Source organism: Heterostelium album (genome assembly GCF_000004825.1).
Source record: "Heterostelium album PN500 unplaced genomic scaffold PPL_scaffold9, whole genome shotgun sequence".
Lineage (NCBI taxonomy): Eukaryota > Evosea > Eumycetozoa > Acytosteliales > Acytosteliaceae > Heterostelium > Heterostelium album.
In genome coordinates, this window is record NW_008805071.1 from 476,165 (window position 1) to 489,827 (window position 13,663).

The following is a 13,663-nucleotide window of genomic DNA, read 5'->3' on the forward strand; positions in this document are numbered from 1 at the left end:
CTAATAATAACAAAACTAATTATTAAAATTGAAATGGTGAATATATATAATTATTATGACAAATATAAATAAAAAAAACAATCCTTTTATAAATATGATTGATTTGTTGTTGTTGTTTGGTGATTTTGTTGTATTTAAAGTCGGACGTTGTTGTTTGGTGAAGTTATTAATGTTATCCTATGATTGATCAAACACCTATAATCAAGTAAAGTAAAGTAAAGTATTAGTACAATTTATGTTCTTCCTTCCTCTGACCAACTATTTTAAAACAGCATAGATAATAGATAGAAAGAAGGAAGAATAGAGAATCAACTGCTGCTGTGAATAAATAATGAAACGCAAAAATAAAGAAAGAATTCACATTTTAATATTTTTTTTCTATTTTTTTTTTTTTTTCAAAAAAATATTTATATATTTTTTTAGTATTTCTTTATTTAATATTTATTTTTAACTTATTATAATATCTTTGTTTAGAATGTAATATTGATACATTTAATCTAGATTATTTGTTTGTTTATTTATTAAATTATTAATTATTTAATTATCTTTTGTGGGGTTTTTTGTTGTGAATTTTTTTTTATTTTATTTTTTTTGTTTTTTTCAAAAAAAAAATGTGTTGTTATTATTATTTGTTGGTTGAATAAATATTTTATGTGGTTTGGTGTTTTGACGTGCAAAAAAAAAATAAACAAAAGTTAGAAATAGAGTAAGTAATATAGCAATATAGTAATATAGTATTATAGTTTTGTAGTAAAAAAAAATAGTAGAAGTTGTATTGATCTTTAAAGAATGTAATTGTAATGTCGTCTTTTTGATCGATTATATTATTTATCTTTTGTACTACAAAACTTATATTATTATCTAATTGCTACTCCTCACAAACAATAGATTTTAATGTTTGTTTAATTGTTGCAACAAACAAACAAACACTAGTATTAAATTACACAAAATCAAACACAAAACTAAACTAAATTAAACAAAAACAATATACAAATATATAAATAATAATAGTAGTATAGTTTATTTTTTTAAAAACTATTTTTCTCTTTGTTTGTTTGTCTCATTATTAAAGATTAATTTATATTATTTTATTAATTAATAGAATAATATATATTTTATTATTTATAGTTGGCTGTCTTTTAATCCACTCACCTGAACACAACCACAACAAATGAAAAAAATTCATCCTCACAATACCTTTTTGACGTTGTTGTTTTTCAAAATGGAGAAAAAAAAATTAAAAAAAAATAATGAAAAAAATAATTAAATAAATTAAAATTACCCGCACTTTTGTGATATTGGTGAATTGATTTTCAAAAAAAAAAACAAAAAAATTAATTTTTTTTTAAATTTTATTTTAATTTCCAAAACAATTGTTATTAATTGATTAAATTCGCAGTCATTCGATTCTTTTCCTCTTCATACAACAAACAGATAAACTGAGTTGTAATAAGGAAAGACCTTTTATTTTATTATAATTAATAGTTTATTATTATTAAATTAATAATATTATATTTTTTTTGTATTTTTTTTTTTTATTTATTATTAAACTTTTATTTTTTTTACTTTTATATTCTACTTTAATAATAGATTTATAAATTATACAACATATTTTTATCTTGAGTTGTTAACAAACTCGGCTTTCACTGCTTAATAAAATGAGTAATTGACATGAAACGACCGTTACTAAATAAAATTTTTTAAATCGATTTTTTGCATATCATTTTTTTAAATCATATCGTAAAAATGAATACACCTTCTTCTGTTGTATGGGGTTTGTAAGTAAAGATATGACTAATCTTACGAATAACACTAGAATACAAGTTAACTAATTAATATTAATCGAATAGTGTTGCCTTAACATGCGCTGGAATGGGTGCTTTGTACGTATCTCGTAAAGAGTACATGACTGATAAAACTAAACGTTTGGAGGAAGCAAGACGAACTCAAGAGGGATTCGATGTCGCAAAGAAAGAGAGAGTTGTACAATCAGATGGTTACGCATTATTTGACGAAACAAAATCAGATCTAAATAAGAAGCGATAAATATACAACCTATATATATATATAAGTAACTCATAAAGATTACATGAAAGTGATTTAAATATAAATATAAATATATCTCAATGATAGTCATATTATCTATTAAGATATATAAAGTTTCATTCTTTGTTGGTAATACATACTCAATGTAAATAAATAAACATATAAACATAACAAGATAAAGTTATTATTTTTTTTTTAAAAAAAATGAAATATATATAAATATAGTCTTGTATTTCTTTAATTAGTTAGTTAAAAGTTTTGTTATTATTATTATTTATTATTTATTTAATGTTATATTATGTTTATTTAGCTAGATCGATGTTCTTTGTATCGATACGAGGTGATTTCCATTGACCACTATATACAAGATTTTCAGGGTTGGCAGATTCTGATTCGGTGATTGCTTGTTTCATCTCGAGTACTGCGGTGAGTACTTCGTTAGCGGCGTACGGTACGACTACACGATCGACCAACTCTAATTGTACATCTGGGAAACGATTCAAGAGGAACGGTGTTTGGAGATCACCATAGACCGATCCCATCGAGTAGATTGTGTGTTCAAAGGTGACGTCGTTCAATGGATGGTTGATTCCCATCGAGACACGATAGTAGTGTTCCGTTTGGAAGACGTTGGTGAGACCTGCCAAACCTGGGTTGTGCTTAGTACGACCACCGTGGGTACGCTCGACCACACCCAACTTGAAGAGATGCTCGTAGTGAATCGCCAAGAAGTTGTCAGCCTTGATGTTTGGCATCAAACGAATCAATCTGCTGAGAACCTCGTGATTATCTTTAACTAAATAGGTGTCTGGTTTCACCAACAACAAATGATTCTCTGGTGAATATGTAATCTTTGTGCTGCAATCTTGGAAATCGATCCAATCCATCTTTAAGTTTTTAGCCAAATAATCTACTGTTCTTGCACCAACACTGTTACGACTTGAAATTGTACCATAGTTACCAACACCAAATACCTAAACGTAGTGAGGAATCATCATTATATTATATTATTATAATATCTATATATTAATATCATTCTTCATTCATTCTATATATTGTGTATAATCTAACTCTAATTCTGTTCTAATAAAACATACAACTATTGGGTTTGGTTTAGATTTAACATTGTTGAATACATTGACCAATTGTTTAGTGAATCTAATCATTTTTATATTTATATTTATGTTATGTAAAGTATAATATAGAAATTGATAGTAATATGATCTGATTGATCAAAAAGTTGTGAAACCGAATCACACCAAATCAGAAGTAATTTTTTTCAAAAAAATTTTTTTACCTTTTTTTTTTTTTTTTTTTAAAGTGATTGATTAAATTAAAGAGTGTTCAATGTAATTAATTGATTGTCATTTTATATATACATTCAAAATGAGTTTTAATCAAAGTGGAAATAATGTAACTAATCAAATACTACCTCAACAACAACAACCACCTCAATCACAGCAGCAGCAGCAACCACAGCAACAACCTACTACAGGTCAGCAACAACTGCAGCAATCACAACAAGGTTCGACAGTATACACAAAGATACTAGATATCAAACCTTATGCAAAGAATATAAATACTATTTTTATTGTTTTAGAGAAAAGTAAGTAACTCTGCAAAACTACAAAAAAAATGAATGTTATTGTTAACTAATTATTATAATATCAAATTACATATTATTGTAGTGCCACCTATAAAAAAGAAAGATTTACTTTTATATCAGGTATTGGTTGCTGATGGCTCTGCTAGCATCAATATGACATTGTTTGATGTCTATGGTGAACAGGTTCAACCCGGTGATATTCTGAGATTACGAGGTGGATATGCATCGATTTTTCATGAATCATTATTTTTATATGTTGGAAAGAGTGGAGTTATTGAAAGAATCGGAGAGTATGTAACATTAATAATAATAATAGCGATAAATTATCATTTATTAATGAATTATTGATATTACAATTAGATTTACATTTACTTTTGTTGAAAATCCAAATTTGAGTGCGAATCCAATCGCTAAAGATGACCCCAACATTAAAAATGTGCTCTCAAAACAAGGACAAATACCAACGATGCCAGGAAAGATGAAACCAATGGCCAATCAACAGCAACAACAACAACAACAGCCATCGAACAACCCAACACCTCCACACCAACCAAAGCAAATGTAAATTTAGCAATCTTCTTTCTTACCTGACCAACCAGTTGACAACATTTTTACAAAACAACGATCGACCGAATTTTCATCCCAACAGCACCAAGTTATCTATCTTAATATTTTAATGATGTACAGCTAAATGGATACCTTTTTTTGTTATATTTTATTAAAGATTGTTATTAAACCATGCGATAGGCGATTAATATAGTAATTAAAAAAATAAATAAGAAAAAAAAAAAAAAAAAACTAAACAGTGTTACACCAGTGTAATTGTTGCTGTATTAGTTTTTTTTTTGATGTATAGTCAAAAACTGGTTCTTTAGTTTTCTTATTTTATTTGTAATAATGGTGATTGAAATATTAAAGTGAGGATGATTAAAAATGAATGTACAATATTAACATCGTTTGGCGTTTTAATGTTGAATTTGAGGAAGATAAACGATGGGGAGAGATAAATGGTAAATGAAAATGGATGGATTGTATGGAAGTTTTAATTATATAGTTATTTATATGATTTGTTACTTTGGATTTCTAAAATATTTGTAATGTGTACAATTTTGAATTAGATCATCATCATAATAATTAATATATCAATTAAATAAATGTGATTATAAATATAAATAAATATAAATAGAAATATATATAGATAAATAATAGTTTTGTTTTTTTTTTTTAACATTTACATTCCAATTGAATCGTTAACCAGGTTGGATACTTTAGATACCATTCCGAATACAGTTTCACCTACAATACCTATTTTTAAGTTTTGTTATATTTGTTATTTGTTGGTTGTTAGTTGTTTTACAATTTTAATATTATTGTTTTAAAAAGTATTTATACCTGTTCCGGTTGGTGATCGTCCAACAGTTTGACCTATATTTCCACTTGTGAGGGTATCATAGAATTTACCACCAAGCTGGAAGTTCTCTGCTGAAATCGGTAGATAGACCACTATCATTGATTCCTTAACTATCTTTGGTTCGGCTAGTTCCAATTTGAAATTGGTTATTTTATGTTTCTTTTGTATATATTCTTGACATCTTCTTCTCTCTGTTTTCTCAATGAATGAAAGTATCTTCTAGAATATTATTATAAAAAGTATGTATTGTTATTTGCTATATTAGTATTCAGTAAGGATATATAAATGATAGTTTCTTACATCTTCCCAAATGTCATTTCTCGAAATATCTATTGCAAGCATTTTCTCTGTGAGTTTGCCTGAGCATTTTTCTAAATCGTCTTTGGCCGGCAAAAAATAAGGTGTTCTGTGTGAAAAGCAGTTATCTTTAAAATAGTATGGTTGGTTAGTTTTCGTTGGATATATATATATATTATATTTCTTAGATAGTATTACAAAACTTACCAAATATTAATTTCTCCACTAAATTTATGTCAACAGAACTTGATGCACAAGCTATGATCTCATCGTAGACCTGTGTGTTTGTCTCTGATATAGTTTGTACACCCTGTTCCGGTACCACATAAGATGCACTGAAACTTATGGTTGCGCTCACAGTGAAAACATATACTGGATAATAAAATCTATTTTGCGGTGACCATCTGTTACAATAAATGTTAATTTAAATAAAAAAAAGAATTAATAATATTAACAAAACATGAGAAGAAAGAAAGAATGTTTAAACTTACATTATATCTTTCTTATTTGATGGTAAGAACCATTGTTTATCTAACCAATTTCTAACTTCATTACTACACATCTCAGGTGCCTGATAAAATGGTATACAATATTGTTTTCCACCTATTTCCAACTATTTAAGTTTAAAAATAAAACGTTAGGAAAGAAACATTTGGATAGTTTATATTAAAAAGAATAGTTACATCATTTAATGATAATTCGACAAAATCATCATCGTCTACAAAAGAAGATGAAGAAGAAGAAGATTTTTTAGATGATGATGACTTTTTCTTGGTTGGTGGCGTTGGATCTTGAGAGCTGCTATCACTAAAGTCGTCATCGAATTTATAGGTACCCTTTTCATTGTTGTACTCCTCATCAAACGTTGAGAAATCTAAATCTTTAAATACCGTCATCTTATGGTTAGTCGATGATGGTTTTTGTGCATGTTGTTGTTGTGGATTTGGTGAAATATTTGATTTACGTTGTTCTTTTGATTCATTTGTTAAATTGGTTTGTTGGTATTGCTTTACAGGTAATAATTGTGATTTATTATTATTTGATGAAGGTGGTGGTTGTTGTTGTTGTTTTAATAATTGTTCAGATTGCTTTGAATATACATGTGATTTAGAAGATGAAGAGGAAGGTGCTGGTTGTTGCTGTTGTTGTTGTCTTGAGATTGGTGTTGGTTTTCTTAAGAAACCTTCATCTATATCACCAAAAACATCCAATGTTTCTTTAGATCTAGGTTTCTTTGGTGATGACATAGATTGCTGTTGCTGTTGTTGATGTTGTTGATTATTTGATCTAACTATATTCTGTTGTTGTTCTTGCAATCGATGTCCAGATTGCAAACCATTCGGATTCATCAACAGATCTATTCTCTTTGAATCTACTTTTACAGGATTACTCATTTTCTTTCCTTTTTCTACATTAAATATACACCAATAATAATAATATACAATCTTAAAATTCTAGCTAACTAACTACAAATATATATATATTTTGAATCTAATCTAATCTTTTTTTAATAAGTAATTATTAATTTATTCTATTTTTATTTATATTTATATTTTAATAATATTATATTGTAGATATAAAAAAAAAGAATAAAAATAGTTTGGTTTGATATTTTTAAAATTATTATAAATAATAATTAAAAATAATTAAGATTTACAATGTACACTTGAAGTATTGATATGTGTATTTATACTTTATTTGTATGATTTGAAAGCAAAAATGTTTAAATTGAAAGCAGCTGCTCTGTCTGTGTTGTATGTCAGTTTGTTGGTTCACACACTCCTCTTTCAAAACCAAACAAAAAAAGAAATAATAAAAATGTGAAGAATATAAAATCAAATTCAATTTATCCCCACACAATATATTTGAATTGATTTTATTTTTATAAAAAATTGAGAAATCTGCAAAGAAGGTTTTTTTTGTTTTTAACTAAATAGTTTTTTTTTTTTATTCACAAAGAAACCTTTTATTTTTTGAGTTTTTTAAAAACTATTTATTTGATTTATTTTAGTGTTCTTTTTATATTTTTTGTTTGTGTTGTTTTATATTATCAAAAATAAAAGCGCCATAGACTTGACCTACTATTTATTAGATAGGATAGAGGGCCTTTTTAATTTTTATTATTTTGGAACAGGGGCGTCACAAAGTGCTTGACACTTAAGCCTCCGGCTGCTGAGACTAGCACTTCGGTGTATTGTCTTTCAGTACCTAGTAGATTGTATGAAACTTGCTAGTTGACGCATATAATGGTATTTGAGTGCTATTTAGCTGTTTCTTGATCGAATGTGTTCACTGAATTAGTCTTTTATATATTAATATGATATTATTTGATCGGTTGGAATTCCATTATTCCTTACTCCAATCATAGTTATCAATTTTTAAATAAAAGAGCGACCTCAGCCTTGTTGGTTCTTTTTTTTTGATATTATATATATAACATGTCACGTAGTGTATCCATTCAAATATATACAGATTAAATTACTATTAAATAAAATCTAAAATCTTTTATTAAATTTATCAATCAATATATATTCAATTTTATAATACCAAACAAAGCAAACAGTTTAAATTAATCATTATTAAATCATCATTAAAGAAACTTTCTTAAAATAATTTATTAATATTCTTAATTAAAAACAAGATAAATCAATATAAACTTTATCTTATAAAACAAATACATTGGAAGTAGCTAGCTACTTCTCAAGATATGTTTTACACTCTACATATATGACCCAATTGTTGGTGTTGAGTTGGTGATCTTGTAATTTATAATATTGAAACTGTCGACTGATGTAGATTTTTATATTAACTTAATCTAGATCACCACTATATTGATTTATCTTGTTTTTTTATTAAGAATATTAATAAATTATTTTAAGAAAGTAATGAATTAGATTCAATTCCAATTTAAGCTTAGTCAAGTGTTATAAGTGTTGTAAGTTATTATAATATACAAAAGATTTATATTGAATAGTAGTAAACTAAACTACAATATTGTACCTAAATACTAACCAACAATTATTAAATAAATACAGATTATGCAGTGATATTAGATTAGATATTTTTTGCTCACAAAAGTTGTCAATATACTAGGCGAGTGGTGCTGGTTGTTTCTTAAGAATGATGATTTTTCTATTCCAATGGATAATCCAGCCATGAGACATACCAGTTGCGAAGACATATTATCCCTTACTAGATTATATCACATGTATATGATAATCAATCTCTGTGCCCACTCAGCCTATACAAGTTTTTACGATATGTTGTCCAGTACCCAAATACCAAGGAATCCCCATACGTCAAGAAATTCTCTTTAATGGAAACCCTACGCAAGAAACAAAAAGTGCAAGATGATTCATTGGATAACCAGATCAAGAAGTACACAGTTCCAGTTCTGACTGAATTGTGTGCAAAACTTAATATTTGTATTCCAAAGAAATTCTTTGAAACAAGATGTCATCTTTTTGGTGCTGGATTACATCAACTCCCAACCTGAAGACCACCTAGGATCAACTTTACATACTGTTTTTTCTCAACTCGATAACATTAAATAACTCAGCAAAAAATAAAAAAAAAATAATATCAAATATTTAAATTTTATTAAATTATGTCTTTAGCTTTGATTATTATTAGTTGTTGTATACACAAAAGGCAACCAGCATAACGACGAGAGGAAACCGGCATAGCAACGAGAAGCAACCGGCATAGTAACGAGAAGCAACTGGCATTGCAACGAGAGGAAACCGGCATAGTAAAGAGAAACTAATAATTCATCAACACCTCCAAACCCACTCATTTTCCCGAATGTTTCATAAAGTTGAGGTTGATGATGATGTTGTTGGATTAGTGGTAGTGGAATGACATTTGCTTTTCTTCAAAGAATTTATATAAAAAATATTAATATCCATGTTACAACGCATCTATATTTGCTTTGGTACAGGTGCATTGAGTCATTGCTTTCGTGGACTGTTTACCAATCATCAGCCTCTACATTGCAACAATTTTTAAATCAAACTATATAATTTCATATGATACGATTCAACATCAACAATCACACAATATTAAGATCTATATCGGGATCCACTCCAACAACAATTCACCACCAACTTTGTCCAAAGTACCGATAACTACAATCATCTGCACCAAGTCAATCATACAATTAATAATCATTCCTATCCTCGAGCAACTCTTTTGCAAATTAGATACTTCATTAATCACCATTGATCGAAAAAAAAAAATCTATTTTTTTTTTAAATTTAAAAAAAATAAAAATAATTCAATTTTCAAAAAAAAACGAGTCGATTGATTAATCAATATTACATTATTATTTGTTTGGAGTTGAGCACAACACTTATATTGTTTGATCAATAATAATTAATAATATATTAAATTAAAATGGCAAATGATAAAGAAGTAAAATCAAAAAAGGTAGTCGAAGACACCAAAACTAAAAAGAATAAGGTAGTGAAGAACGATGAAGATGAGAGCGATAAGATGTCGGTAGATGATGAATCCACTCACAGTGAATCGTCTGACACCGACAAGAAATCATCATCAAGAAAGAAAGAAAAGAAAAACAAAGACAAAAAGAAGGAAAAGAAGAGTAGCAAGAAGAGTAAGAAAGAAGAGAGTAGCGAAGAAGAGGAAGAGGAAGAAGAAAAGCAAGACAAACAAGAAAAGAAAAAGAAGAGCAAAAAGAATAAAGAAAAGAAGAGTAAAAAGACATCCGACAGTGACGATGACGATGAAGAAGAACAACAAGAGAATAGCAGTAGCGAAAAGAGTGATGTAGACAGTGACAGCAGTGAGCAACAAGGGAAGAAGTCGTCGTCAAAGAAGAAAAAGAGAGATGCCGCCAACGAAGAAAATGAAAAGAAAAAGAAAAAATCGAAATCTACAGCAACAACAACAACCACCACAACAACTACTACATCATCATCATCATCAAACAAACAAACTGAACAACAAAGTAACACAATATGGAAATCTTTGGCCAAGGATATGAAAGCAGATTTCTGTCCAGAGTGTAACTCGCTATTGCAATATCTCGAGCCATTCGGAAAGCAAATTAAATGCACAACATGTAAATTCCGTGCTGACAAGTCAAGTATGTATTAGTTAACTTATTTATACAATGATTAATAATAATAATGATGATTACTAATCATATGTATCGAATAATTATATTTATAGTTTTGGGTAAAAAGATTATTACATCAAAGAGCACATTATTTATTAAACCACAAAAGGTTGAAGATGAAGAGGAAGATCGTGGTGCCGAAATCGATGAGTTGTGTCCATCCTGCGGACATACAAAGATGTACTTTAAGACTGCTCAAACAAGATCTGCAGATGAAGGTCAAACCATTTTCTATGAATGTCAAAAGTGTTCGTAAGTATCATAATGAACCCTTTTAAAAAAGTATATTGTAAACATAAATTCTAATATTATCAATTATATCTATAGTCATAAATTCTCAACCAACACATAAAAAAAACAATTATTATTATATAATATTCAAAGAAACAATGGTTAAAGATAGAGTCGATTATAACAAATAATTATAATAAAGTTGTTATATTAATATATATATATTTAATAGCTAGCTAAACAACAACAAGATTAATCAAATAAAACATTAAACAATAAAAAAAAAAAACTATTATTATTAATAAATAAATGAATGAATGAATATATTTAGTTATTATTAGAATAAATATAATTTATTTTGATTTGATTTGATTTGAATCAATCAATCTATCTATCTATCTATATATCTATTTAACTATATAATTGTTAATATTATTACTATTATTATTATTAATATTATTATTATTATTATTATTATTATTATTTTTATGTTAATTTCGAATCATCAAAGTTCTCTGGTAATGTTTTGATAGTAAGGTAGTCGAGTGCATTGGGGAAGTGCTGAATGTTGAACGAATCTCTTCTGATTTTGGATCTGATCGATTGAACCGATTGATTATTTACAGGTGATACTGAATCCAACGTATAATACTGCTTCTTGAGGAATACACCGAATCTGTACCACATTGGTTCCTTGTAGTAATCGATACCCTTTGCCAACAGCATAGATTTCATCTCCTTTCCACCTTTACCTTGAATCTGCTTGTGTGGGAAGTGTGCCTGTGCCAATCCAGAGATCGAGTTTCTCTTACAATCGATTACACTTCTCCAAACCAAATTATTCTAAAAACAAAAAACAATAACAAATCATTCGTTAGTTTAGTTTATGTTTGTAATTATTATTAATCATTCATCATTCATTAACTAAAGTTATATAATACATACAATAATCTCTTGATTATCTGGTAGTGTAAAGATTCTTGCGTCGAAATGTGGAAGACTTTCGGCGAGGTATTGAGTCAGCTTTGGCTCGGTAGCAGAGTCGTAGGTCTGCGAGGTGATTACCTTGTAGAAGGTGGTCGATGCAATACCAGCGGCAAGAGTGATTAGCTTCTGAACCTTACCGTTGTAGGGAAGCAGTGACTGTGACTGTGTGGCAATGAGACGCTCTTGGTATTCTTGGTCGGGCAACGAAGAGAAACAGAGAGTAATCTCATCACTGAACGTATAGACCAATGTCGGATTGAACTCTTTCATCAAAACCGTTGCAGTCTCAACCATTGCATTGTGCACACGAATGTCCCATGGCTTCACAAAGTTCTTTGTGAACTTGCTAAAACCGTGACCATCGAGACGAATGATGAACGGAGTGTTATCCGTGATATGAAGTGTATTCATCGATACTTCATATTGTTTCATTCGATCGCCAAGAGTTACAGAGTCTCTCTTTTGTGGTGCTGCTGCTGCTGCTGCTGTTGTATTGTTATTATTATTACTATTCTGCTGATCTGCCATTTTCAATAGTTTATGAGTTTTTGTAGAGTATTGTCTTGTTATTATTATATTGTAATTATTAAATCTTGAGTGAATATAATTGATTTGATTGTTGCTATTAAAATAATTTATAACAGATTTATTTATCTGACCATTATTATATTTATTATTAAATAAAAATTTATATTGATTAGTTAATATCTTGATTCTGTTCATCTCAATGATGAGTAGACTATTTATAAATTTATGAATGTTTATTTAATAATTATTTTCCCAGAAAATTTTACGAATAAATTAATGAGATGTCTTTTATCCGATTTGGAGCTTCTCAAGTAAATCTTATCTTTTTTAAATTGTACATTTTTTTTGATTTATTAGAAATTAGTGTAACTCTACTTTACTTACACAGTAAACATTATTTAGTTTTAAACTAAAAACTTTACCAATAAAGTATCATTTGTTAACTTTAATGTTAACTTTTAAATTAAATGGGTTGTAAATTGATAAGTCTAGATATTCTTTCTTGTTGTTTTAGAGATAAGATTGACACAATGAATCAGAGTTATAATCTTTTGATTTGAATAAGTTATTGACGACATTTAACATTTAAGTTTACAACCATCGGATCTAAAAATAAATAATTTCATCTACTGATGTTCACTGTTGGAGATAGAAACTTATCATGCATGTTCGCAAACCTAACCAAAATTATCTGAATTTCCAAATTAGGTAAATTTTTAAATAATTACAATTATTTTTATTTTTTTATTTTGATTTAATTAAAAAATCAATTGCTCTTTTTTGTTGATCAACAACAGAGCGGAGTATATTAAAGATATAATATTTAAAACAATAATAATAATAACATTATAGAATAGATATGAATTATTTAGTTTGTGTAGATGGCTCGGAATACTCTAGGAATGCTTTTCATTTCACCGTTGGTAAACTATCGAAGGATAACGATAAGATCACCATTATACATGTGACACACAATGTAAAGACATCTTTAATAGATCCACTCGGTGATAATCTAGATAAGATTACAAATATCGAAGAGATGGAACTATCAGAGAAAATAAAGCGAACCTATGAATCTGAATGTAAAGCATTAAAAGTATATAAAAATATATCATTTAATATATCATTATTTAATAAATTAAATAATAACATTTTTAATATTAATACGAATAATAATAATAATAATAATAAACAGGTTAAATGGGAATTTACAAATATAAAAAGTGAATCGAATACAGGTGAAGCTGTTATGCAAGCTATTGAAATTATAAAACCAGATATGGTAGTCGTAGGAACTAGAGGCCTAAACAAGCTAAAGAGAATCATTCTTGGTAGCACTAGTAATTATCTAATCAACAACTCTACTATACCTGTATTAGTAGTTCCACCACATGAAGTACATTTACACAAAGATTAA

The 13,663-nt window shown here is 27.9% G+C and overlaps 7 protein-coding genes across 7 annotated transcripts; 4 read left to right on the forward strand and 3 right to left on the reverse strand.

Moving 5' to 3' along the window:
• Positions 1-1,746: 1,746 nt before the first annotated feature.
• PPL_08733 (uncharacterized protein) lies at positions 1,747-2,046 on the forward strand (the record flags this gene model as incomplete). The annotated part of the gene is made up of 2 exons (XM_020579537.1): positions 1,747-1,778; positions 1,851-2,046. 2 exons carry the CDS (start codon positions 1,747-1,749, stop codon positions 2,044-2,046), a joined length of 228 nt encoding a protein of 75 aa, XP_020430212.1.
• Positions 2,047-2,348: 302 nt separating this feature from the next.
• Positions 2,349-3,212, reverse strand: PPL_08734 (uncharacterized protein; the record flags this gene model as incomplete). Its single annotated transcript, XM_020579538.1, has 2 exons — positions 2,349-3,020; positions 3,144-3,212. The coding sequence occupies 2 exons, from the start codon at positions 3,210-3,212 to the stop codon at positions 2,349-2,351; spliced, it is 741 nt and encodes a 246-aa protein (XP_020430213.1).
• A 220-nt stretch (positions 3,213-3,432) lies between these two features.
• PPL_08735 (OB fold-containing protein) lies at positions 3,433-4,407 on the forward strand (the record flags this gene model as incomplete). The annotated part of the gene is made up of 4 exons (XM_020579539.1): positions 3,433-3,652; positions 3,735-3,942; positions 4,013-4,213; positions 4,377-4,407. 4 exons carry the CDS (start codon positions 3,433-3,435, stop codon positions 4,405-4,407), a joined length of 660 nt encoding a protein of 219 aa, XP_020430214.1.
• Positions 4,408-5,027: 620 nt separating this feature from the next.
• Positions 5,028-6,754, reverse strand: PPL_08736 (uncharacterized protein; the record flags this gene model as incomplete). Its single annotated transcript, XM_020579540.1, has 5 exons — positions 5,028-5,282; positions 5,364-5,488; positions 5,568-5,764; positions 5,852-5,973; positions 6,044-6,754. 5 exons carry the CDS (start codon positions 6,752-6,754, stop codon positions 5,028-5,030), a joined length of 1,410 nt encoding a protein of 469 aa, XP_020430215.1.
• A 3,001-nt stretch (positions 6,755-9,755) lies between these two features.
• Positions 9,756-10,852, forward strand: rpa12 (RNA polymerase I subunit; the record flags this gene model as incomplete). The annotated part of the gene is made up of 3 exons (XM_020579541.1): positions 9,756-10,467; positions 10,554-10,752; positions 10,828-10,852. 3 exons carry the CDS (start codon positions 9,756-9,758, stop codon positions 10,850-10,852), a joined length of 936 nt encoding a protein of 311 aa, XP_020430216.1.
• Positions 10,853-11,217: 365 nt separating this feature from the next.
• On the reverse strand, positions 11,218-12,246 carry PPL_08738 (uncharacterized protein; the record flags this gene model as incomplete). The annotated part of the gene is made up of 2 exons (XM_020579542.1): positions 11,218-11,574; positions 11,677-12,246. The coding sequence occupies 2 exons, from the start codon at positions 12,244-12,246 to the stop codon at positions 11,218-11,220; spliced, it is 927 nt and encodes a 308-aa protein (XP_020430217.1).
• A 276-nt stretch (positions 12,247-12,522) lies between these two features.
• Positions 12,523-13,663, forward strand: PPL_08739 (universal stress protein; the record flags this gene model as incomplete). Its single annotated transcript, XM_020579543.1, has 2 exons — positions 12,523-12,557; positions 13,099-13,663. The coding sequence occupies 2 exons, from the start codon at positions 12,523-12,525 to the stop codon at positions 13,661-13,663; spliced, it is 600 nt and encodes a 199-aa protein (XP_020430218.1).